This window comes from Amblyomma maculatum, chromosome 1 (genome assembly GCF_055883805.1).
Source record: "Amblyomma maculatum isolate TAMU_Amacu chromosome 1, ASM5588380v1, whole genome shotgun sequence".
In the NCBI taxonomy this organism is placed as follows: Eukaryota; Metazoa; Arthropoda; class Arachnida; order Ixodida; family Ixodidae; genus Amblyomma; species Amblyomma maculatum.
This window is the reverse complement of record NC_139344.1, coordinates 200,381,730-200,406,783: the sequence shown is the minus strand read 5'-3', so window position 1 is coordinate 200,406,783 and position 25,054 is coordinate 200,381,730. Positions and strand designations below refer to the sequence as shown.

At 44.2% G+C, this 25,054-nt stretch overlaps 1 protein-coding gene across 6 annotated transcripts in view; it reads right to left on the bottom strand.

The window, feature by feature from the left end:
• Window positions 1-1,293: 1,293 nt before the first annotated feature.
• Window positions 1,294-25,054, bottom strand: part of LOC146205356 (transcription initiation factor TFIID subunit 4-like) — a 90,804-nt gene continuing 67,043 nt past the window's right edge. For 3 of the 6 annotated variants that reach the window (XM_084590014.1, XM_084590016.1, XM_084590018.1), the window contains 7 exons: window positions 18,108-18,277; window positions 17,900-18,030; window positions 17,494-17,619; window positions 15,520-15,576; window positions 7,066-7,176; window positions 6,896-6,946; window positions 1,294-4,044 (listed from right to left, as the gene is read on the bottom strand). In XM_084590014.1, the coding sequence (XP_084446140.1) occupies window positions 3,937-4,044; window positions 6,896-6,946; window positions 7,066-7,176; window positions 15,520-15,576; window positions 17,494-17,619; window positions 17,900-18,030; window positions 18,108-18,277 (754 nt within the window). In that variant the 3' untranslated portion in view covers window positions 1,294-3,936. The remainder of the gene's footprint in view (window positions 4,045-6,895; window positions 6,947-7,065; window positions 7,177-15,519; window positions 15,577-17,493; window positions 17,620-17,899; window positions 18,031-18,107; window positions 18,278-25,054) is intronic. The other 3 variants (XM_084590017.1, XM_084590019.1, XM_084590020.1) reach the window with 2 other exon arrangements.

The window sequence follows — 25,054 nt, the reverse complement described above, 5'->3', positions numbered from 1 at the left end:
GCTGCCCTGCTCCTTGGTCTCGGGGAATTGATCTAGAGCCAGGACGGCAGTTTCGACCAATGGTGTCCCGGACTAGGGACACCACATAGTACGTAGGTCCCCACAACGGGGTCCACACCTCTTTATTGTGCAATAAAAGCTTTTCTCCAACACCATGCACCACCTCTTCCTTGTACCGAAATGGAGGCCAGCAGCACCATGCTAAGCAAATGCAGCACTACCTTGAACGGCAGCGCTATTGAAGCACCCTAGCCCAGTTCAGGAGGCCTCAATGACCTTGCACCCAATTGACAATTATGTCGAAGGGCAGAGGAGGCAGGAGCAGGAATGCTCAGTGAGGTGTTGCCCTCATCGATTGTGAGCGGTTCCAAGTTGAAAATTTTGTACTAAATTATACGGTCGACGCAGTTTCTAAATTTCCCTCAAATACTCAAGATCACCTCTCCAGTAATGCCATATTAGAACATCTCCACAAATCTTTTCAGTGTTTCCTTAACATCCATTAGACAAGCTGCAAGGCCCGTTTGCTCGTCTCCCGCTTATTCTGTTTTCTCCAGCAGCAAAACTTGCACTACGGAAGCGAAAACTCACCACTGCCCATATCCAACAGGCACTTGATCGTTTTGATAAAAACGCGGCTGCCCTCGGTGAACAGTCTTCCGGCGAGCGCATTTTCCGCACAGCACCATCACGCAGTCTGCACTTGTTACACTATGCACAACACTGAGATCAGAGCGGCCGCACCACCATAGTAGAATAAATAAAAAGTTTGCATTGTCTACAGCGATTACAGCTGAAAAAGTGAAGACAGAAAGCAGACGCCGCGAAACACAACTGGTATATCTGTTCACAGGCGTTCTATCACTGTGCACTGTAAATTCATACAGTTGGCAGTAGCGTTGCTCACAGTACATGCTTGTAACGCACACCATCTGGTTCCTGTTCCTATAAGCAGCAGCAAGCTGCTAAAACACTACAGCTAACAGAGCCCCGAGAGTGCTCCCCGTTTTACATTTCCAGCACTAGGTAAATGGTAACCCTTTTCCGCATTCTGGCACGAAAAGCGACAGGTGTCTTGGGACCGATTCCTGATGCACTCCCTTCTTTTACAAATGCCATCTCATTTAAAGGCCCCTCTCTAGGCATGTTGAAAAAAAATAGCAGCAGTTAGTTGGAAGTTGGCCATGATCCAATGTCCTGTATCACTCTGCTGAATTCAGCACTTTTCTGCATACGCTGAAGAATGCTGAATAAAGATCGATTTACTGACTGACACAACTTGCGCACCACAACCTAATGAGTACCAGGTCATAAAATAAAATGGGAGCTTAGAAGACAAACTGTTGCCTGGGCTACATCAGTGTCTTAAGAAAATTCTGGCACTGATCACAGCTGGGCATGAGACATACATAGTGGTGTGCACACCCCCCCACACACCATGCTCAAGAAAGCAGTCATGAGGCTACAGTACCATGCTCATTCTTTATGCAGGAACGACTTTAGCATAAAAAAGTCCCATTGCAGTTACATTACACTTCAAAAACACACAGTAATTACAAATTCCTTCAAGGATCGTATCCCCTCAACAATAAAATCTTATTAAATATCTCTTAAACATGTGCATACATAAGGTTATTCTCCTTAATTTACAAGCAACTATGAAATATAAGCTAACTATCTGGTATCAAAGGTTAACATGATGTGTTTGTGAACTAAAACAAAAGCTTTATGCTTGTGGCATACTTACATGTACAGTGCACAATATGTTTGTAAGAGCGTAATGATATTTACAAGCAGTATCCATTGCAGCTCAGTTGTAGATGGGGAAAGCTTGACATGGCCAGTCCTACCTAAAGCAGACACTGCACCAGTGCAAGATCTGAACAGCACCCAATAAAAAATTAAACAAGAGACATGGTGGCAGTGAAATGGGCCACACACACACACAAAAAAAAAAAGAAAGTAAGAGTATGAAAACAGAAGGGCACGGCACAATCAATATACACTTTGTCTGCATGGAGTTTATGGTTGCATCAGTTTTCAAAACAGTCCAACAACCAACAATTTCGCAAAGCCTTTTTTTTTTCCATGCACAAAAAATTTACAGGTCTTATCACAGAAGTTATGACACCACAAAAGACTCCTGTGGAAAACAAAGGATAACCTATACACTGTTGTGAAAAGAGAGACTTTCATGCATAATGATGTTACTATTTTCAATATAAACATATGTACAATGTGTTGGGACAAGAAAAGGAAGGAAAAAAAAAAATAAAAACAAGTATGCAGTTCTAAGTAGACAGGGAGCAATCTGCCATTAGCAAAAACGTTTTACTGGCACAGGCTAGCACTTAATTCCTTGAGCTTGCCCATGTTACCACATACAAACAAAACAACAAAAGTATGCTCATAACTTTTTTTTTCTTGTTGCCAACTGCACAATCTTGACAGTACACACACAATGGCATTTCACCTTATACACATTCCTGGCACCTGGATAAACATATCGTGATCATCATCATCATAACCTTTCACATTAAAGGAGTATAGACGCCAAATTTTGGTGTCAATTTTTTCTTGTTAATGATGCGTAAGGCATTTTTCGATATGGATCTCCATGCAGTTTACGCTTACGACCGCTAAATATTTTAATTTTATTTTCTCTCCAGTTTCAGTTTCAGTTTCAGCAGGCCAGAGATGGGTGTGACGTCACAAGTCTAGGTCATGCGCGGCATAAAAAAAACAGCAATATAATCGCTGACTCTTCATTTGTTCCGATTCCTGCTCTTGAGATAGGCTAGCTTTAGCATTGCAGTGAATATAAACGATGCAGCAACAATTGTATCACTAATGTTTTAACCCGCCTCGTGACCTAGACCTGACTTTGACGTTACAACTGTCACTCGGCTGTTGAAACCGAAACAGATGAGAAAAGAAATTCGATTATAAATTATTTAGCGGCCGTAGGCGTAGATCACGTGGCGCTCCGTGTAGAGTAATATCTTACATATCATTAAAAAGGATAAAACGTGAGCCCTAAAATTAGGTGTCTATACTCACTTAAAAAAAACAACAGACATGCACATTAGCTTTAAAATTGTGATAGCAAACTCCCTTCAAGTGTCTACTTTTAGTCAAGCTATGTACGATAAAGAAGCATGAATAACAGAAGCCAAACTGGTACATACTGGAAGCAGATCATTCTGTGCTTAACTGTTTTTGTTACTTCCCTGTGCACAACCAAAATGTGTATAAGATAGCCCATTCATATCAAACAGTTAGAATCATTTTTTCTAAATGCAGCTATCAATCATTCCTAGCTGTCAGCTGTAATCTTATGACACAAAAGTCACATAATCCTATCAAATAGACAACAAAATGGAAAAGAACACACATGAACTTCTCATATACCAAATAACTAAATACACTACACTGACAAAAACCACCATGAGTATTCGTTCCACATGGTGATTTTTTCATTCAGAAAGGCAAGAAAAAGGATACTTAACAGACAACATTTGCATTGCAAGCAGCAAGTGCTATGCCTAAACAACCATCACACATAGTCACTAAATGTTTTGTGGGTTATCCACACAAGATAAGACAGCTGTAGACACAACTTATTTATTTCTGAAAACACAAGGTGGAATTTTCCAATCACCGCTCATTTTTTGTGCTCTTCCCACTTTCCTTTGCACAGATTCACCCAGGCCTCAGCAACAAGAAAAAGAACAATGCATGAGCTAACAAAATTTTTCTACAAACTGGGCGGCAATCAAGACAAGGCTGTTCCAATTCAACACATTCAGGCAGGCAGTAGGTGAAAAATTTTCAAAGTGCGCGCTCAGTTCAGTGTGAGCTTATGATTTCTGGAAGGGAGGGGGGAGGGGGGAAGCCACTTGTGTGTTCAAGGTGCAATTGCATGTGTGCCATTTTCTACTTGAGATAGGACTTGTACAGCAGTGTGCTGTGTATGCTGTCACGCTCTTGCTCCATAAGGAACAAAATGTCTTTCAGGTTGACTCGTTTCACTCTTGGCCGCATCTGAAAGAGAGAGAGAGCAGCAAGGAGTCAACCAAAAACAGCCATGTGAAGCAAGTACAATTCTGTTGCACAGATTATGGCAGGGTGGTAGTTTCATTTTGCCCTGCTATTCTAGCCTAAGCAGTCAGGCAATATATTAAAATTGACCAGCTGTTGCTGAACAAAGCTTTGCTACAGATGAAAGAGTTCAGTTTGGTGCTAGAGTAAAAAGAAATGCACTTAAACTTTTTTTTTTTAACTCTGATAATCAGTACTAACTAGGAAACACCAACACTCCTCAAAGGAATACTATATACATAGTCACGACTGATACTTTAGACCTTTGAGTCCAAAAGTTAAATATTTACACCCAATACAGACATAAGACAGCATCATTGGCACAATCAGCCAACCTTTTGCTGCTGAGTCGAATCAAAGAGTTTCCTTCTGGATAGGCATGAAAATCTGTTCCCCACTGTAGCCACACAAGTTAATGACAGACTTCGATTTCAAGAAGGTAATCTATCGAAAAAGACCACACAAGCCTGGGCGCAAAATTGTGTTGATAATGGGAGTGGCAACGTCTGGAACGAAAGCAGGAGAGATGTGAGGAGCTGTGTGAAAAAAAAAAAGGGGGGGGGGGGAGAGGGGGGTGCAATTTGGAGGCACTTGCTATTGCTTGCTTCCTTCCGGAGTTCCCCCCTAAGTCTTCATGAATGTCGTTGCATAGAGAGATGGACTCTGTCCTTGCCTCTCGCAATGTGCGTACAGCAGCAAGGCGCATGTATGCATTGCAGTGCACTAGCACAGAGTTCTTTTGCAGCATGACCAATGGCTGTGCCGCATATTTTCTAACCCGCGGCATGAGGTCTGGTGCAGATGTCGAGAACACTACTCCACTATGGCCAAATTCAAATATTTTTCACGCGAATTTTTCTCTGGGAAATGGTCTTTTGAAGCTCACAGACTTTTCTTGCTATATGATTGTTTGAATCAATTTTCAGGTTCTGCCAGGTAAGAGAAATCGGTCGGTCACTCACTTCCTGTGTGATATATCCATATATCAACAGATAATTCAGCCTTGGCACACAGCTTCTCCAGCGTTTCAATGCAGAATGCTTGTTCTAGCCCAATGTCAAGTACTAACTAACCCTTAGCCTAAGTAGCATAGCAAACTAAGACGCATATTAATTGTCACAGCAGAAACAAAACCGGAATAGCAGCCAACAAAGATAGTGGGAGCAAACGCTTCTGCCAGCAGATAAACATCCATGCATCAACGCTGCATGCTTAACTGCTTGACAGCTCAAATGAGAAAGAAAAACATTTAAAGGGACATTCAAGCGTATGATGCGATAGCAGTAATGACGCCAGCTTGCCACATCTCTTTGCAGATCCTTGTTCGTGTACATAGACATTAGCGGCCCCTTAATTTCATTTAATATGTCAAACATGCTCTTTACCATACAGTCACATGCGAAAGGCCATCTGGCATAGATATAATGCACCGCTTAACCAAGCCGTGTGAATGTGCATGCGTGACCTAGGAGTGGCGTGTCTGATTCAGAACTCTCAACTGAAAGCAAAGGACTGAATTGGCAGCTCCTCCCAAATCAGCCATGTCATGTGGTCACTTGACAACCCTACCTCCAATACGTGCCTGCCTATGACAGCCACCAACCACCACATGCCACAGCCATGCCCACAATTTTTCGCTAACAACGCTGACGCCAGATTTTCTGGGAAACGGGACATTTAACACTACTGCATTAAAATGAGGCTCTAATGCACTTCTTATCGTTTCTCATTACACTTTGTGAAAAAAGAGCAGCCAAACAGACACCAAGTAATGCTGGCTGCCTAGAAAGAAATGCATTCATTCAAAACGTACCACAGTCATTGAAAAACAATCAGGAGGGTAATACAGGCTAAAAGAAATGCAATGCAGTGCTAGTTTAATACTGCTGCACTGGATGTACATTCGAAAGTATTTATACTACAGTCGATCTCAGATAGATCAAACTCGAAGGGGACCGCCATAACGTTGTGCAGTTAAAACTAAAAGCAGAGAAAAAAAAAATGTTTTCGATGCCTTTGCGCCGGTTTGCCGGCTGCTGCGAGATTTGAGTAATTTGACTTCTACCTGCCATGTGCTCGAATTTCAGCGATGCCGGCATCAACAAACGCCGTAAGCACTCTCTCTCTCTCTCTCTTTGATGTTGCGTGCCATGGTTGCCAGCAGAGCCGCAATGATGTCACGTGAATAAGCTCTATAAGCACAACACTTCTATAACATTACAGTGAAGTTAGTTTTCGCAACACCTTTGGCAGTAAAGCGAGCAAAGCAAGCCTGATGAGAGCTGCAGACAGCCTTTGACCCATTAGGTTAGCTTCACTGCACGAATAATGTTGTACCAGATATTTGCTTTTTCCGCACACTAGCAGTGTTGCTTGGAAAATGGTACTGCCAAAGTGAAGGCTGCTGCCAATCTTGTTTCTCATGTTACTCAGTTAAATAGTGTCTCCATGCAGCCAGCAGGTGCCTAAGGCCATGCCCAACACTGCTCCATGTGCAGAAAGCAATTGCACAAGTACCATTTGGAAAAGCACCACTAGCAAGAACATAGTGCACCGTTCAATGCGGGAAGTGTTTGGTTAACAGGATTTGATAAATGCATTCAATACACTTGTGCCCTTTTTTTTACTGCTTTTCAAAGGGAATCTTTGACTGTTCAATATAACCAATAATTCAATATTTTTGAGTTTGATATAGCCAGGATCGACTGTATACACAAGATGAATCACTGCTTGGATGCTGTGTTCTACCAGATGACTGCAAAAACGGGTACGTAAAAAGTAAATGTTGACTTACTGGAAGTTTTGAGAATGAGTTGGTGAGACCTGAACTGGTGCCAAGGCCAGCCTAAAAATTGGACCAATATAAGAATGTCACTCATAGCATCAAAAATTTAGACAGCTGAGCATTACAGACTCTGGCTTGTCAAAAAGGCATTCAAGCCACTTTAAAGAGCTCTAACTTACCCCTGGATTCCCACTATTTTCAGTCTTCAACTTTTTCCGTGGTCCGATGGCCAAAAGTGCTGTCATATTTGCTTCCCTTTGCCTCATCTCCTCCATTTCGGCTTTTTGCATCTGAAAGCCAAGACCAGTGACAATTTAACAGCAATATTCAATGCAAAATAAAACCTTATAGTGAAAATTCAACACGGTTGTGACCCAGAAGAGAGAAAGTACAATGTCTGGCACTGCACATTTCAAGGCAACAATCAAGGATATGATACAATGCTACCATCTCATAAAATAAAGGGTGGCCAGTCACTATACTTAACTTCAAGTTTTTTACCCTTATTCCATGGTTAAAACTGAAGGATCCCCAGCTAGCTTTCGCCACAATAAAAGTGAAATACTCATGCCCACTGCTCCGCTGCTGTTTGGTCACTTGAGATGACAGTCAACCTCCTGCTTCAAGAGCCATTCCAAAATTTTTAGACTAAACATACAGTAGATTGTGCAAAGTTACTTTCATTACTGACAAAAGTTTACTTTCATTTAAATGCCTGAAGTGTAATTTTCATAAAGCTTCGAGGCAAGTAAGGCCTAAGAGAAATACGATTTCAAAATTTTTATATTAGGTTGCAAACGAAAACAAAAATGCATAAAGTACACAAAGTTTATATATGGTAATTAACAAAGACACAAATTACAAAAAGCTTTATCAACTCTGCCTACATACTATTAGCACCACAGATTTCTCCAACCATTAAACTCATGTTCCATCACTTTGACTGTTTCCTAGACACAGCACTCACATCCAGAAGTGTACTCCCTTCTCAAAACATAAAACAACTGCACAATCTGCAAGGACAACTCACACTGTAAGGGCAACCTACTTGAAAACCCTGACTGGTGCAGCATGATTGATACTAGTGAGGTAAAACAGGCACACACATGAAGAGGATTATCTCAAGCCCATCCTTACTCTCCACCAGATGCTGGATCAATTCCTTCATTGTTCGATGCTACAATTCTTTGTACATCTACTCTCCTTTGGTAACTCCTTCAAACGCTTCAATATTCACTGCTTAGCATCAATAGGAGGCCACATATTGCATCAACCTGCACTAGCATAGCTGCACTTGTGATACACAGTAATTCATGGCCACATGTCTTTTTACAAGCTCACCAAGGACAACCGCATCCAATTACTGGTCTCGTATTCGGTAAAAATTTACTACCTGACTCGGACGATGTTGTTTGTACACAAGAACTGCATTTATCGCCAAGTAAATCAAATTTTAAAACCTTGCTGACAGTTGATCCAAACTCATGACACCTTCATTGAAAAGCACAGGTTGCCACCACATTCAAGCTTACAACAGCATAGCACTGCCTCTGAGATCGATGCTAAAAATCAGTGTCAATGGACAAAATGCATTTGACATGCTAAATTGACTAGGGAAGACAACAGCTGCAGTTCATTTTTTTTTCTTTTCCAGTCTTTTCTACCATATTATTACTCTTTCTTCAGTAAGAATGGTTGGTGATCAGAGTGCGGTGCCCTATCAATAGAGGACCACTTTATTTGTTCTCAGTGTCCCTTCGATAAGCGCAGTCATCCCACAACGGATGTTTCATGCAAGTTATGGAATTCCAGGTGGTGCCTCTTACGCTATTGTCATTCCCTTATGCCTGAAACTAGCAACAGATCCTGTGTGTTCCCACAGGAAAAACTCCAGTACAGGGCTCCTGCTATGTTAATTATTGCTCCTGCTACACTTACACCCGTGGACTTGAAAGTCCTCGTCCTGTAAGGCTCACTGCTGAGGTGGTCATACAAGCACAGTGGACAGCCAGAATGACTACCATCGTGTTAGGTGAGCTACAGAGTCTTAAAGCTCTTTAGAAGTACAGCTATGAATGTAGGCTATGCCATGTTTAGCACATGAAGACTACAAACCAAGCAAGATAGTAATGCCACATGTTTCTGGCTCATATGCTCTGTTACGACCAAGCATCCGCATTTGCGCGCTCTATTGTTCGCCTGTGGGCATGGAAAAGTATTGTGAATATGTGGTGATGGTCCAATGGCTCTAAGTGAGCCTGTTTCCAGGAATCCTGTTTTGTAAGCCTGTTTTGCTTTGTGGAGGCCTGCAAATGCCAAATTGACCCTGTCAAGAGAACGTCTGGAAAAACACAAAGAAACGTCCCCCTGCGGGAAATGCAGGAAGTGCTTTCTTTCTTTTGTTCACCCTTCCAGTCGAGAAGCCCTATCGTCCAGTGAGGAATGTCTACTTTCCAAAGGAGACGACAGAGTGACATGTCCGCTGACGTGCAGGACAAGAAAGGAGCATGACGCATACGGCCATTAAGTGATTTCCCGGGAATGCAGGAAAGATTCGCAATTGTCGAAAAGGGACAATGTTGGGAGCCCTATGCGGCGCGCACGTGTACTTGGGTTTCTGAGAAGTAAATCCACTTGCCGGAACCAGCTGCCCATCGATTCTTGGCTGAAGAATAGAAATGTACCTCCTCGCCGTTCCCAAGCTTTTCCCGCCAACAAGTGACCAGGCTCAACGAAACAATGCCGGACCAGTCAGTGCTTCAGACCATCAGTGCAGTGATGTGTTCGATTGGATGCCGATATCTGAGGGGCGTGCCCTGGATTTGGTTGGTCAGCATCTTCAGAGAGGGGCTGGACATAGGGGGTTTTAAGGACGCTGCAGAGCACGAAATGTCGCTCTGGGCCCTGGGTAAACGGCTCATCCAGTCGCTTCTCGCTATGAACTCTGAACGCTTGTCATTTTGCTTATGTACCCTTCTTTTTCATGTAAATAATCCTGTAAATAAGTTTTCTCAAAGTGCCATTAAACCTGCTTGTACATATTTCACCAACTTCGAAGATTCAATCCTACTTCAACCCCGAGTCTCTGCACGCTACCAAGTGAAGGCCGGGTCGACGTAGCCCCAGCGTCACGACAACTGGTGATCAGCGGTGGGATCTGAATCTACAAGCACAACGACTGGTGTCCAGCGTTGGGATCTGAATCTACAAGCCACAACATCTGATGACTGGAGGTGGGATCTGGATCTACAAGCTACAACATCTGGTGATTCGAGGTGGATCAGAATCTACAAGCCACATCTTGTGATCGGAGGTGGCATCTCAAGCAACAAGCAGGCGCAACAATCGGCCAACAAGAGAGCAGCTCGGAACATCGATCGAATGTGTGGGTGAGTGCTTGGCTTTTCTTCTGATGTGGACCAGGTTCTAGAACAGGGTTAGATTTTAGAACTGGTAAAAAGTGTTGAAACGCCTTTAGGTTTGGTAGTTTGCACTGTTGTTTTGGAAGTAGCCGACACTCGGAGCGATCATGGACCTACAAAAGCTGCAGAAACCGGAACTGTTGCAATTGTGTGAGGAATTGGGAATTGATACAAGAGGTTTGGCACGAAAACCTTTGATTATAAAGGCAATCACAGATTTGGGAGCCGATGATGAGGAGCTCAGTGAAGCATGGAACCTCATCGCCCAAAAAAAGGAGGAGCAGCTCAGACAGCAGAAAGTGCGGGAAAAAGTGGAAAAGAGGCGTGAGCGCGAACGTCAGAGGGAAAAAGAGGAAAGGGAGCGCGAACGTCAGAGGGAAAAAGAGGAAAGGGAGCGTGAACTTGAGAGGGAAAAAGAGGAAAGGGAGCACGAACGTGAGAAGCTTGAAAGAGAAGCAAAAAAGCTGGACCAAGAAATTGAGCTCCGGAAATTAGAACTAGAGTTGAGCAAGAGGTCGGGCGATTGTCCCCAGCTAGCGGTACCTCGTCTCAACAAGGAGGCAGATTTCAAGATGTCAAAGTACATGCAGCCATATGTGATATCAGGGGATATCGGTCTGTATCTGGCTAACTTTGAGCGAACCTGCGAAAAACTGTCCTTCCAGCGAGACACTTGGTCTCAGAGATTATTGACGGTTCTGCCCAGCGAGGCAGCGGAGGTTGTCGCGCGGCTAAGCAAGGAGGACGCGGACAACTACGAGAAGGTCAAAGCTTGCCTTCTGAGAAAGTATAGGCTTAGCGCCGAGGCGTTCAGACAACGTTTTCGGAACGCTACTAAGTCCAGGGACGAGAGTTACCCTGAATTCCTATACAATTTAAGAGTTAATTTGGGCGAGTGGCTAAAGAGCACTGATTCCTACAGTGATAGGGACGCTGTAGTCGAGCGAATTCTTTTGGAGCAGTTTTATAGCTGCCTCCCAGAAAAAGAAAGAAATTGGTTACAGGACCGAGGCGACGTTAAGTCGGCAACTGAAGCTGCCGAACTCATTGAGGAGTATGCTTCGCGCCGACAATTCAGCAACCCAGCAGTGGATAGGCCCCGCAATCCCAAGTTCAGTGTAAATAACCGTCAGAAAAGGCACTTTGCTAGATTTGCAAACGAAGAAAGGAAGGCTTCTTCAGGCAAACGCCCTAGAAAGGACGGCAGTGAGAAAAGTGGGGAAGTGACCAATGCGCTGAACACAAAGAATAAGCTTGAGGCTAGGAAGCCGCTCACATGCTTTAGGTGTAATGAGCAGGGTCACATTGCCGTCAACTGCCGGAAAGAAAAGTTTGCTTTCTCGTATGTCAGTGACTGCGATGAAAATATGCAGCTTTTAGAACCCTACCTGCATGACCTAGTAGTCAACGGGAAGCCTTGCAAGGTACTGCGCGATTCGGCCGCAACGATGGATGTTGTCCATCCGGCGTATGTGTCGCCTACCGACTATACAGGACAGTGTGCGTGGATCCGCCAGGTAGTGGAGGAACAGAGTGTGTGCTTGCCAATCGCGAACGTGGTCATCGAGGGCCCTTTCGGCAAGTTAACAACCGAGGCTGCCGTTTCAGGAAAGCTTCCTAAGTGCTATCCGTATTTGTTCTCCAACAAATCGGACATGCTACTGCGAAAGAGGGGCATCCTTTTCGGAGACAGAGTTGTGCAAGCCTTAACACGTTCAAAGGCGCGAGAACTAGCTACACTGCTCATTCCAGAAAAATCCACAGCGGAGGAAACGGCAGTTAAAACAGTGGTAAATGCGGAAGATAGCAGGTTAGAAAACTTTGAGAGCGAGGCATCTCAGATATGTCAACTTGAAAGTGAGCTTGATGAGACGCGGAATGAGGACGTTCTTGAGAGTAACCTCTTGCCGCCAGTGTCTAGTAATCTCACGAGACTTCTAAGTGGAACCCGAGAGGACTTAGCTATGGAGCAAGCCTATGATCCCAAGAATAAGCTCGAAGTACAGTTGGAAGGACCTGCTAAAGTCGTTGCAGAGCTTTCTGACACTAACTACGCAGTGAAAATCCCCGATAGGCGTAAAGAAGTGCGCATTTATCATTGCAATCTTATGAAGCCTTATGTGCAGAGGGAAGCCGTGGTAAATCTAACGTTAAACCTTCCCGAGGAGATGGGGGACAACTTGATTTGCCTCAGCGGAAAAGGAAGCAACGCTCAGGAGCTTCTCAAAAAGACGGAGCAGAGAGGAGAACTAAAGAAATCCCAGCTGTCCGATCTGGGCGAGATAATAACAGAGTTTGAGGCCTGCTTCGTGGACAGGCCAGGCAGAACTGATTTTACTGAGCACGATATTGAGCTGACTTCAGACGTGCCAGTGCGATCAAGGTGCTACCGATTTTCTCCAAGGCAAAGAGAAATTCTGGATAGGGAAGTAACTCGCATGCTGGAATTGGGAGTAATAAAACCCTCGGAAAGCGATTATGCTTCGCCTATGATCTTAGTAGAAGCTCCAGGTAAAGACCCTAGGCCTGTGGTAGACTACCGAAAGCTAAATTCTCTCACCAGGGATCAAGTGTATCCTATTCCGAATATTGAGGAGAGAGTAGAACAGGTCAGTAGAGCGGCATATGTGACTACGCTGGACCTTACTCGAGGATACTGGCAAGTACCGCTCACTGAACGCGCCAGCAGATACGCGGCTTTCGTCACTCCGACGGGCAGCTACCAGCCAACAATGATGAGTTTCGGGCTCAAAAATGCTCCATTTTGTTTTTCCCGACTCATGGATAGGGTTTTAAAGGGGTATGAAACATTCGCAGTGCCTTATTTAGATGACATTGCGGTTTTTTCCGACTCATGGGCGGACCATATGGTACATCTAAGAGCTGTACTGAGCCTTTTGCGTCAAGCTGGACTAACCGTAAAGGCCGAGAAATGTTGCCTGGCAAGGGCGACCGTGGACTACTTGGGTCACAATGTAGGTCAAGGTTTCAGGAAACCCAGCGAGATTAAGATTTCTGCGGTAGCAGACTACCCGCGGCCGAGCACGAAGACGGAAATTCGAGCATTCCTAGGTCTGACTGGATACTACAATCACTACATCCCTAACTATTCAGCTTTGGCCAGCCCTCTGACCGACGCTCTCCGCAAGACAGAACCGACAAATGTAGTCTGGGACGAACAAAAGGAAGCCTCCTTCGTAAACCTAAAGGCTGTGCTGATTAGCCGTCCGGTATTGCGAGCTCCAGACTATGACCGAGAATTCACGGTCCAGTGTGATGCCAGTGATCGAGGGTTAGGTGCTGTTCTCTGCCAGAGAGATGACGACGGTAATGAGCACCCCGTGCTCTACCTGAGCAGAAAACTGAGTTCTAGAGAGAGAGCTTATTGCGCGTCAGAGAAAGAGTGCGCTTGCATTGTATGGGCCATTCAAAAATTGCAGTGCTATCTTGGAGGGGCCAAATTCACCGTAGAGACGGACCATTGTCCCCTGGCTTGGCTGCAAACTGCGACATCGAAGAACAGTCGCCTTCTTAGGTGGAGCTTGATTTTACAGCAGTACAATTTTGAAATAAGATACAAAAAGGGGAAGTTAAATGGGAATGCGGACGCGCTTAGCCGCTCTTTCTAAGCGGTCCGAGATGTTCCTCACCATGTATCGAAATTGATAATCAAGTTTTTTTTTTTTTTCCGTGCGCTTGTATATGTGTGACTATGTAAAGCAGCACGTTTGGTTTTCTAGGCATACGTGGGTCCTGAACGTCTTGAGAGTGGGCTTTTCTCGAACAACAATGGCAGTTTTCTTTTGACCTGGTCTCTTCAGACGGGAGCCGAGTGCTTGTTTAGACATGTGGTTGAGTTTCAGACAGCTCGAGCAATTTGGCCTACAACAATCAAGACAACGCGACAAGCAACAGCGAGCTTCAAGCGTTCACGTGCAGGCCATTAAGTCGTCTCTTCATGCAGCAGCGGCGACTGCTGCCCTCCGTGACTCTTCTGGCGGGGGAGGAGGCTGTTACGACCAAGCATCCGCATTTGCGCGCTCTATTGTTCGCCTGTGGGCATGGAAAAGTATTGTGAATATGTGGTGATGGTCCAATGGCTCTAAGTGAGCCTGTTTCCAGGAATCCTGTTTTGTAAGCCTGTTTTGCTTTGTGGAGGCCTGCAAATGCCAAATTGACCCTGTCAAGAGAACGTCTGGAAAAACACAAAGAAACGTCCCCCTGCGGGAAATGCAGGAAGTGCTTTCTTTCTTTTGTTCACCCTTCCAGTCGAGAAGCGCTATCGTCCAGTGAGGAATGTCTACTTTCCAAAGGAGACGACAGAGTGACATGTCCGCTGACGTGCAGGACAAGAAAGGAGCATGACGCATACGGCCATTAAGTGATTTCCCGGGAATGCAGGAAAGATTCGCAATTGTCGAAAAGGGACAATGTTGGGAGCCCTATGCGGCGCGCACGTGTACTTGGGTTTCTGAGAAGTAAATCCACTTGCCGGAACCAGCTGCCTATCGATTCTTGGCTGAAGAATAGAAATGTACCTCCTCGCCGTTCCCAAGCTTTTCCCGCCAACAAGTGACCAGGCTCAACGAAACAATGCCGGACCAGTCAGTGCTTCAGACCATCAGTGCAGTGATGTGTTCGATTGGATGCCGATATCTGAGGGGCGTGCCCTGGATTTGGTTGGTCAGCATCTTCAGAGAGGGGCTGGACATAGGGGGTTTTAAGGACGCTGCAGAGCACGAAATGTCGCTCTGGGCCCTGGGTAAACGGCTCATCCAGTCGCTTCTCGCTATGAACTCTGAACGCTTGTCATTTTGCTTATGTACCCTTCTTTTTCATGTAAATAATCCTGTAAATAAGTTTTCTCAAAGTGCCATTAAACCTGCTTGTACATATTTCACCAACTTCGAAGATTCAATCCTACTTCAACCCCGAGTCTCTGCACGCTACCAAGTGAAGGCCGGGTCGACGTAGCCCCAGCGTCACGACAGCTCCCATGGCTTTGTGAAAATTACATAAGCATATTGCTATGTGCAAGCCAGGCACAATTTGGTAAGCTCAAGATCTATTGTGCATAACGTATCTGAAATGGTAGGAACAAAGTACCTTGAAAAGTGTTCAGTAACCATTTATTTCAAATATCATCACAAAAATGCAAAGCAATAAAAGCAATTGGTCAAGTACACAATGTGCCTAGCCAAAAAAACATACCTCTTTAGCCTTCTGTTTCAGCTTCAGCTGCTCTGGATCCTCCATTTTCGATCGACTCTGCAAAAAGAGAAAAGACAGAAAAAGCTGGTCACTTCTTAGGATCCCTCTGATACAAAAATGACACAAAACAGCTCTCCCCAAAGTTAAACAAGAGGCAAAAATTGTTGCAATGGCTACACACTACTCAGAGGAACAGATGCATTCCTTAGTGTGTGTGTTGCGCATGCATGGTGTGCCTCAACGTACACCGGCACTGTCTGCAAAGAGATTTCGCTGTGGCTTCACACAGATCAAGTTAGGCCTACTGACACCAAGCAGAAGATATGTGAGCCATCCGCTACTGCCTGGCGAGCTACCAGCACAGGTCCACTCTATTGTCTTTTGCGCTGCAGACTGACATTGTGATAACCTTTTCTTTTTTTCTTCTCTGGCACAGATGCCTGACAAAGGCACTGCTGCATAAAGAGTAGAGTGACAGTGTTTCCGGGCACTCCACCCGGAAACACTGTCCCAGAAACACTGTCACTCTACTCTGACAGAATGGCACATCACTGGTATGTTCATGCCACACATCATAACCACTTTCCAAGCATTGCAGCAAATGAATATTTCTGCCAAATGGCCACAAGCATGGACTCTGAGGTGCCTGTGGCCCCTATTTAAGCACATAGTGATGTGAGCAAATGCTTGCCTTGCAGACGCTGCAATGCCTGAAAGCAATTTCGAAAGTCACCCGAGTATAAACTCCTCGTAAGAAAAATAAAAAGTGTTTTTATGCACAAAAGGTGCATTCATTGAAATTTTTTTTGGTTCCCATGAATCTTGCTGAGTTCGCATGCACTATTACCAAATTCAATTAATACAATGCACTGCATGGAAAATCCGTAACATGACTATGCTGACTTTAGCAATGTAGCACTGATATCAGCAATGCTAAAGGAGATAGTTTGCAGTGTTTGCAACCAAGAAGACAAAATAAAAATGGCCCCCAGCTTATATGGCTAAGCTAAATGTGACTTGGGTGTGATAACTCATTTTGACATTGGTTAGCTTTGCCTGTCTTAGTTTAGCTTTATCTTTAGCATTGCTGTTCAGCTCACTGAACTATGCTATGTTAGCTAGCTACGAATTCCAGCTTCAGAATTCATAGAAGAACCAGCCTCGTCCATGATTTAACAGTTGTTGCAGAGCCCTTCAGCGAATGTTGAGCGTGACCAGATATATAACAAATGCAGCTGGCGCAACATCAACTTACTGCCGCTAGCTGCAGCTGATGTGACCCACTTTCCTTCCATTGGCTGCAAATGGTGCAAAGCAGGAGCAGCCCAAACATTTTAATTTTTGGCTCACTATCTCACACATTCTCATTAATATACAGTCATAAGTTACCACATTATGTACAAGACCATCTGGCATAAACACCCACTTTAACCACGCTGTACAAACGTGCCTGCGTGGCCTAGCAGTAGCGTCAGACTCCGGATCTAAGGGCCCTGGATTCGATTGCTATCTCCTGCCAACATGGTTACGTCATATGCTCTCCTGATGTAACACAACATGACAATAGGTCAAGCAGGAGTATTAATGTTAGCAACACCTCTAATAGGTGATTTGGTAACCATACTTGAAATTCTCAGCTAGTGTTTGCAATTTATTTTTGCTCTACACTAATTTGTTTCTACACCTAACCTACTAGCTTTAAATTGCTACTACATAGCAAGACAATGTGTAATTCTAGACATTTCCGTGAATACATTAGCACGACTGACTGTAGTTAATTAGAGCTTGAGGAGGCCAAAAATTTTTATATCATGGAGTTAAAACTAAGGAAAGCCTTTTAATGCTCCTGACATTAACAGGTGCAAGGGGGTTGCTTATAATAAGCTAAAATTTCAAAATGAAGAAATTTCAAATTAGCAATTTCACTGCAAGTAGGTCAATGGCCAAAACAAGCCTTGAAAACCTAGTACTTACCTTGGCAGCCCTAAGCAAAATCTCTCGTTCCTGTTCTTCATGCCTTTTCTTCTCTAACCTGTCCAGTTCTTCCAAAAATTTGAGCTGTGATTTTACATCCTGAGTCACCTCATACCGGGGGTCAGTCTGAAAAATGATCGAAAACTTGAGTTACACTGGGCAGCAATAAATTAAAAAAAAAAGAAAAACAACAACATCACAATCTAAACTTGTATTAATTCCTCAGCTAGAATGAACAACATTAGGGTTTTTCTCAAATGTTTAGGCAATGACTAAAACTACATTATCCAGCAGTCAGCCATCCCCATTCATCAAACAAGCATCTTCTAAAAAGTGAAGAAAAAATTGTCTGTAGATGCAGAAATATGTGACATTTCAGACACCTTTCCGACTGTACAGTCTTTACCTTGATGTTCTCAAGACGGTGCTCAGCCACAACACCCAACTTTTGCACAAGCGTTTTTAACCGCTCCTGTGTTGCGTGCGAAATGAGGGCGACAACATCAGAGGGGATTTCTTCAATGCCGTACTTCACAGCTGCAAGGTGAACAATGAGAATTAGTGTCAAGGCTGTGCACAAACCTATAATGACTCTCTGCTCAAAACACCCATACCTATGCTTGTGATCCTCCTTTGCAAAGCGTTCGTGAAGAGGAAGTTTTCATCTTTGCAAGACCTTATCTGTGTTCCAACAATCTCTGCATTAGATGCAAGAATTCTCTGGCTCTCTTCCACAAGGTTGACACCGCCCATAGCTGCCACATCATTGATGTCGTCATCATCCCTGCAAAGAAAACCTCAGCTCTCTCAGGATTTCTTGGTGGCACACAAAACTAAAGCTGTCGACTTAGGTTCACATGGCACTACTGTTTCTGAGAGCACTTTTTCACCCTGTGGCAAAAAAAAAGAAAAGCAACACAGCAAACTTAATAAATAAGACATTTCAGGAATTCACACCCCTTCACATGGTAATAGCAAATGAATCAGTTGAAGCAAATACCACACAGTGTGTTCACAAGCTGAAATAAGCACCAGCCAAAAATGACAGATGCTCTACAGTTGGTGACACTAATATTAATTACATGCATTTGGCACCTCAAATGGCCTTTTGCTAGCCTACCTGTTGGCAACCATGCAGACATATGACATCTCTTGTCACGAAACTACCAGTTGCCGCCACAGGACACTTCCTGACTACCTGGTGCCATGCAATCTCGCCGTCCATCATGTGCACACCGAGATCACCCACACCTTACTTACATCAAACGTTTTGTTTGGCTTGTCGCAAGGCAAGTTTTTGACGCCTCAGAAGCATGTGAACGTCAAAGCTATAGAAGGCAGAAAGAAGTCAGGTATCGCGGAATCGTGAAGCTTCTGCACAGCAAAAGTGGAGCAGAGCAAAATATGTAACATTTTTCATTAACTTCTGGTTCCGGAATGTAATGCGGCAGCGAAATTCTTACGATAACTTCGTCCCTAGGCAAAAATCACTTCTATTGAATGTTTCTCACCTCCTGACATTTTATGCACAACCAGACCTAGATATATTTAAATGCTGTTTGTACCGAACAGTCAGAACAAGCTTGAAAACTGAATGAAAGTACAACATCACTACTTACTTTTATCCAACTGCTATTTAGGGGATTACATATATTGCTGATTACAAGCCGACCTTCTTTTTTTCTCAAAAAATGGCCTTCCGAAGTTTACAGGCAGACTTATAATTGGAGTTGACCTAAGCGCGGAGTTGTAAATTCGTCCTATATCGGGGTCAAAAACAGTAGTTATGGCCGAGCTGTGGGTAATACTATCCCGTGCAAGTGGCACAATGGGTAAATGACATTTGGTACGGACTGCCGAATGACATGGTCTCTGGGGTATTCTTCACACATGACATCTCATCACCACTTCCGACAGCCAGCAGCAGCAGTGGTTCAGATGACCGTGACTGCGTCCTCGTGAACAATGATGAATTGTGAGAGTTTCGTGCACGAATAAACGTCTTTGAATGATTTGGTCTTCTGAAGAGCTTACTGGCCAGCTATGGCTGCGGCATGATTTAGTGTCAACCTATATTAGATGTCAAACTTTTTTTTCCTGAGAAGGTTTCGCAGGTTGGGGAGGTCAACTTATAATCAGCAATATATACGGTATTAATGCGAAAGCATTTTCTGTCTTATGAGTGGCATCACCAGTGTGTGTCAGCAGAGCCTCAACTGGGTTTCGAATCCGTACCAGAACAAACAGATCAGCTTCCCTTGATCACACACGAGAGCACTGTATTATTATCGCAGCTGTTCACGCCTCATTTGAAGCTGCACACTGTCTCGCTGTATGCAGTGAACACCATCATCTCCATGAACTTCAACCTGCACCACTCCTTCATTATACCTAGGTAAATAAGCCATTCGCATGCAAGATATGAAAACTATAAAGTGCAAATTTTTGCACCACCACCATCAGCCTGCTGTGTACGGCGGCGACGCCTTCCATCTGTTCCAAGAGAAGACTGCTTGGCACTGGCAGTCCAACATATCCATTTCATGGCGAACTGTGAGTGTAGAAATACCTACCTGTGTTTCTTTTTTAATGTTTAGGAGTTCGATATAGACAATAATTTGTGATATCCATGTTTGTTGTACCAAGGTTTGAATGTACAGTGGAACCCCGATTACAATTCCCCCGCTCATGTGACAACCCCCATTTTATGATGAATCGCCATGGGCCCAGCAAATCACCCATAGAGATAATACATTAAAAACCTTGTATAGTCAAGGTTTTTAATGCATTATTTCTATGGGTGATTTGCTGGGCCCATCTAAAATTGTAAAATTGTGCCCATCTTGCTTCAAATGCAACCCATGGGAACTGTATGGAATGAAAGATGATGGTCCAGCATTTGACTGGTGACATCACTTCACCCTAAGGTGCTCCGCATTGCAATTAAGACAAGTGCATACAGTGATGTGATCTAGCATATGATGGCCTGTAGCGACAGTTCTGCCAATTGCTCTGACTCCGTGCATGCGACCCACGGCCCTTGGCGCGTGGCGGGTCTCTACACCTAGGCCACTTTTAAGCACGTGTAAAGTCGCGTTCAACTCTCGCATCCATACATCACAACTGAAAAAACCATAGTACGAGTTATACGGATCTTGGTTGGCAGTGTAATGTCTCTGCGCTTTACTAGGCCATAAAGGCTAGCCATGGCTCTCTTTCCCAGAAGCAGGCGTCTCCTAATTTCATGGCTGCAGTCTATTTCCGGGGTAATCTTTGAGCCCAAGAAGAGAAAATCTGTCACAGCTACCACTTCTTGTCCCTTGATGCTCCAGGATTTGATAGGGCAAGACGCCATGATCTTTGTCTTTTTAATGTTCAGTTTAAGCCCAAACTTCTCACTCTCTTCTTGTACGCGCATCAGAAGTCTCTTGAGTTTCACTTCACTTTCCGCCATTAAAGTGGTATCATCCGCATATCTAAGGTTGTTGATACATTTCCCAGTAATCTTCACTCCAGCTGAAGACTCGTCCAGACCAGCCTTCCTCATGATGCACTCAGCGTATAGGTTAAATAGGCAGGGCGACAGTATGCAGCCTTGTCTGATGTATGGATGTGAGAGTTGGACTGTGAAGAAGGCTGACCGCCAAAGAATTGACGCGTTTGAATTGTGGTGCTGGCGGAGACTCTTGAGAGTTCCTTGGACGGCCAGAAGATCAAATCAGTCAATATTGTCGACCATAAACCCTGACTGCTCATTCACAAATTCTCAAGTCAAATTCTAAAGTTAAAGCTCAGCTACTTTAGTCATCTGATGCGAAGAGAGGAGTCGCTGGAGAAAGATTTGATGTTGGGAAAGGTTGAGGGTCACCGGAGAAAGGGTAGGCAGCGAACGCGATGGTTAGATGGCATCCTCGAGACGCTGCAGATGAAGTTATGTGATGTTAGGAAGATAGTGAGAGACCGGAAAGCGTGGCATGATATGGTCCATAGGGTCACGAAGAGTCGGACACAACTGAACAACTGAACTGAACTGAACTGAAAGCCGCGTTCAGACTGTGTGCAACGTACGTATTGTTCGTAAGGATCATAAGCGTAAGTGCAAAAAACGTAATGTGTCTGTTCAGACAGTTGTCGCATTGAGTGTAAGATGCGCAACATACTCAGCCAGCGTGGGCGTAAATGTTGGAGGACCCGCGACTTTTAAGACTAGCACAGATATGTCTGTCACTGCACGACCAATGCGCACAGCCGTTTCTTTTCCCTTTCCGGTGATGGGGCTTCCGGTCCTCACAGAGAGAAGTGAAAAACGATGCCTGACAGAAGCTGGTGTGCAAGACCACTGTCAGACTATGCGGACAGGCATGCGCTATTGAAGATTTGACAAACCCAAAATCTTCTATTCGTCCATCTGTGTAGGTTGAGTGCACACACAATGCTAAGCTCATTTTGAGCTTGAAGAGCTCCGACCTCCACTATCAGCTGCTTGCTAACCAGCGCCATGCTGAGAAATGCGAGACTCAGTTGGCCCAGAGCGGTGACTGGCTAGTCGTTAAGAATGTACTATCTTACCGAACGACCCAGTGTGAACATGCGTGGCCGCAAGCTACGTAAACGGGAGTTCCAGCAGCTATGCGCACTAACATAAGGCACTTACAACAGATATGACTGTAGTCTGAACACAGCTTAAGCATTATATAGAAATCAAGTTTTACGTTCACAGCAGAATGAAGTTATTGTGTCGGCGGTAACAAGATTAGATGTGTCTGTGTTCAGTGATGGCTAGTTTGAAAGAGCCTTCCGCTGCTGCGTTACGTTACGGCTGTCACCTGAAGCGCCGCGCATCGCTGCAAGCATGCTGCCAGCATGGGTGCACTGGACCGCCAGTGTGGGTGCACTCGATTCCACTGCAAGCAAACAATAAGATTGATTTCGTTTTGCTTTTCCTCAGAATGATGAGACTGCTAAATACAGACTTTAGTGCCGCAGGGTGAGTGCGGTTCTGAATGAAGTCTGAGAAGAAACACGTCGCTCGTATGCCGTACTGCCCGTACTATGCATCGTAAAGCATCTTTGAATAGCCAAAGCAGGCATATTTATGGCACTTTGCCCAGCCTATTGTATTAAGGTGCTAGTGACACCTACTCAACGTGCAATGACGGGAATGCACACAAGCCCCGTTAAATGTGGTCTTTTCTGGCTGTGCAGTCTAGGCTCTACCAAATTTGCTCGCGCAATTTAGCTGCCCGTAACACTTTTCACGGGCTTCTACTCTTTTCTACCTGCATTATTTTACGGTCCCTTTTCTGCTAAGCCACCAGAATGCAAGCGAATGCATGCAAGGCAGGCTTGGGATGATCGGCGCAGCGATGTCATCATGTGTGGCTGTAAAAGTTGTCAGCTGGCAGTAGACACCACCATGCTAGTTACGACGTTTATTACTTTGTAAAGTGATGCTGTTAAGAGTTCAAACAGCATGCTGTTCCAATACTTCTCATAAAACGTTCACCCAGCTTGCTTGCGCTGGCTGGCGGTTGCTTTACAAGATGGACAGATATGGCAGCAAACTCGCGGTAAGCAACGATTGACGTGTTCACAAGAATCCAAAACTACTGATCAGAGTCAGGTTTGCCAGTCAGGTCTCGAGCAAGGGCTCGTTAATATCGCCTTTTATCTCCATTTACTTTAGACTTATAGCTTTGCGCATTATTGCTCTGAGCTGTGCATATGGCCTCATTTTACAAAAAGGGTGAGGTGGCGGAGAGGGAGGTATGCGTCGCTGACAATTTTGGAGCAAACTTCTTTTTTTTTCTGCTAATGACCAGTATGAGTTTGGGGATCAACAGTTACATGGAAATGTATGCGGCATACATTGCGTGTTTTTACACTTTTATAGAGCTCCGAGAGAAAGCTTGCAAAATCGCATAATTTGCGCACCCTCATTTGGTAGCATTAATCTGAAGAAAGTATAAGCGTGCAAAATGCACGAGTAAATGCATTAATTTTCACAGAACGAAAATAGGGGCGCTTTCATAACATACATGCGAGGAAAGAATCAAAATTTTGGCAACAAGAGTAGCGGGTACGCTTATAACGCGAGTGTATCAGTTTTGCGAGATTTCCGATTACCATATTTTCTGGCGTATAAGATGCGGTTCTTTTACGAAATTTTCGGTAGTGCGTCCTATACATCAGTGCACGTTATGTGTGTTTTTTTTTTTTCCGTTTTGAGCAATGTTCATAGGCGAACTTTATCGTGAAACGGTAACAGTAGCGACGCCTGTGATCACAATGCTTATAGTCGTTATAGTGTTCTAGAATTGTACAGCTGTCTCACTGGCAGAATGCCAAAAGATGGCGGCGTCCATGCTCCAAGCCCTTTCCACGCTGCCAAGACAAGCCAGATCGAGCCGACTGTTTTTTCCAGTTACGATTTACAACATTGTTTGGGGGCTATTGCATGTGTGTTTTCTCCTTCCTGCATGTGCTTTGCCCCATGCGCCAGAGTACCCGCATGCAGCGATGATCAGCGCTGTAATTATGAGCCCAAAGAGGATGCCTGAGCGCTGTCATGAGAAATTGGTGACCGTGTACCAAGATGGAGCTTTTCAAGGCTTTGAGTAATAATAAAGTGTTCCTGCTCTCACAGAGAAAGAGTTTTTTTGTGCATAAGCATTGCCTCATTTTTTTTCCCTATCATTCGCATGCACATGTAACAAATTTTCATTCAGGCAACATAGCACGCAATGATCAAGCAAGCATATATAGTCAAGTCCTATTCCTCTAATCTGAATAAATTGAGGTGCGTCTTATACAAGGGTGCACCTTATATGCAAACTTCTGTTTCAAGCCTCTAAACATGAGGGGTGTATCTTATACAAAGGTGCATCTTATAAACTCGAAAATATGGTATACATGTCCAAATTATGAAGTCGAAACTGGATATATCGAACTGGACAGGGGAAGGCGAAATAGTTCGATATACAGAAATTGGCTTCTGACACCCCTTACGATTGAAAAAAAATGATACTGTATTTGTCACGGAATCAACCCAATCGAATAATGAACCCACCATCGACCTTTTGCTGCCAAGAATGTGAAAAAAAAAATCATGAGGGACTTTAGCTATTAAAGTAGTGAAAGACAAAAGCCTGAGTGCCGCATTCTGCTATGCAGCTGGCACTAATTAGTAATTAATGAATAATTAAATTAGCTGTTAGTCAATAATTAATTGATTGGTCCTTAAGTTTTAATGACTAAATTAGATATTAATTAACTGCTTGTCTTTAATTCATTAATTTGTCGTTAACTTGTAATTCATCATTGATTGGCGTATACCCATATAAGGCACGAATTCACACATGCTGTAGTGGTGCTCTGTGATTGGTCGGGACCTCTATGACGTCGTCCATCCTCAGCCAATCAGAGCCGCCGCAAAAGCGGGACACATTTTGTCCACGACAGCATGAGCCATTAAAGGCTTTCACTTTAAAAAAGCTTTAGTCGGTGGCGCGTAACTCCATTTTGCTCCACCGCAAGCCACAGCTTTTATTGGCAACACACT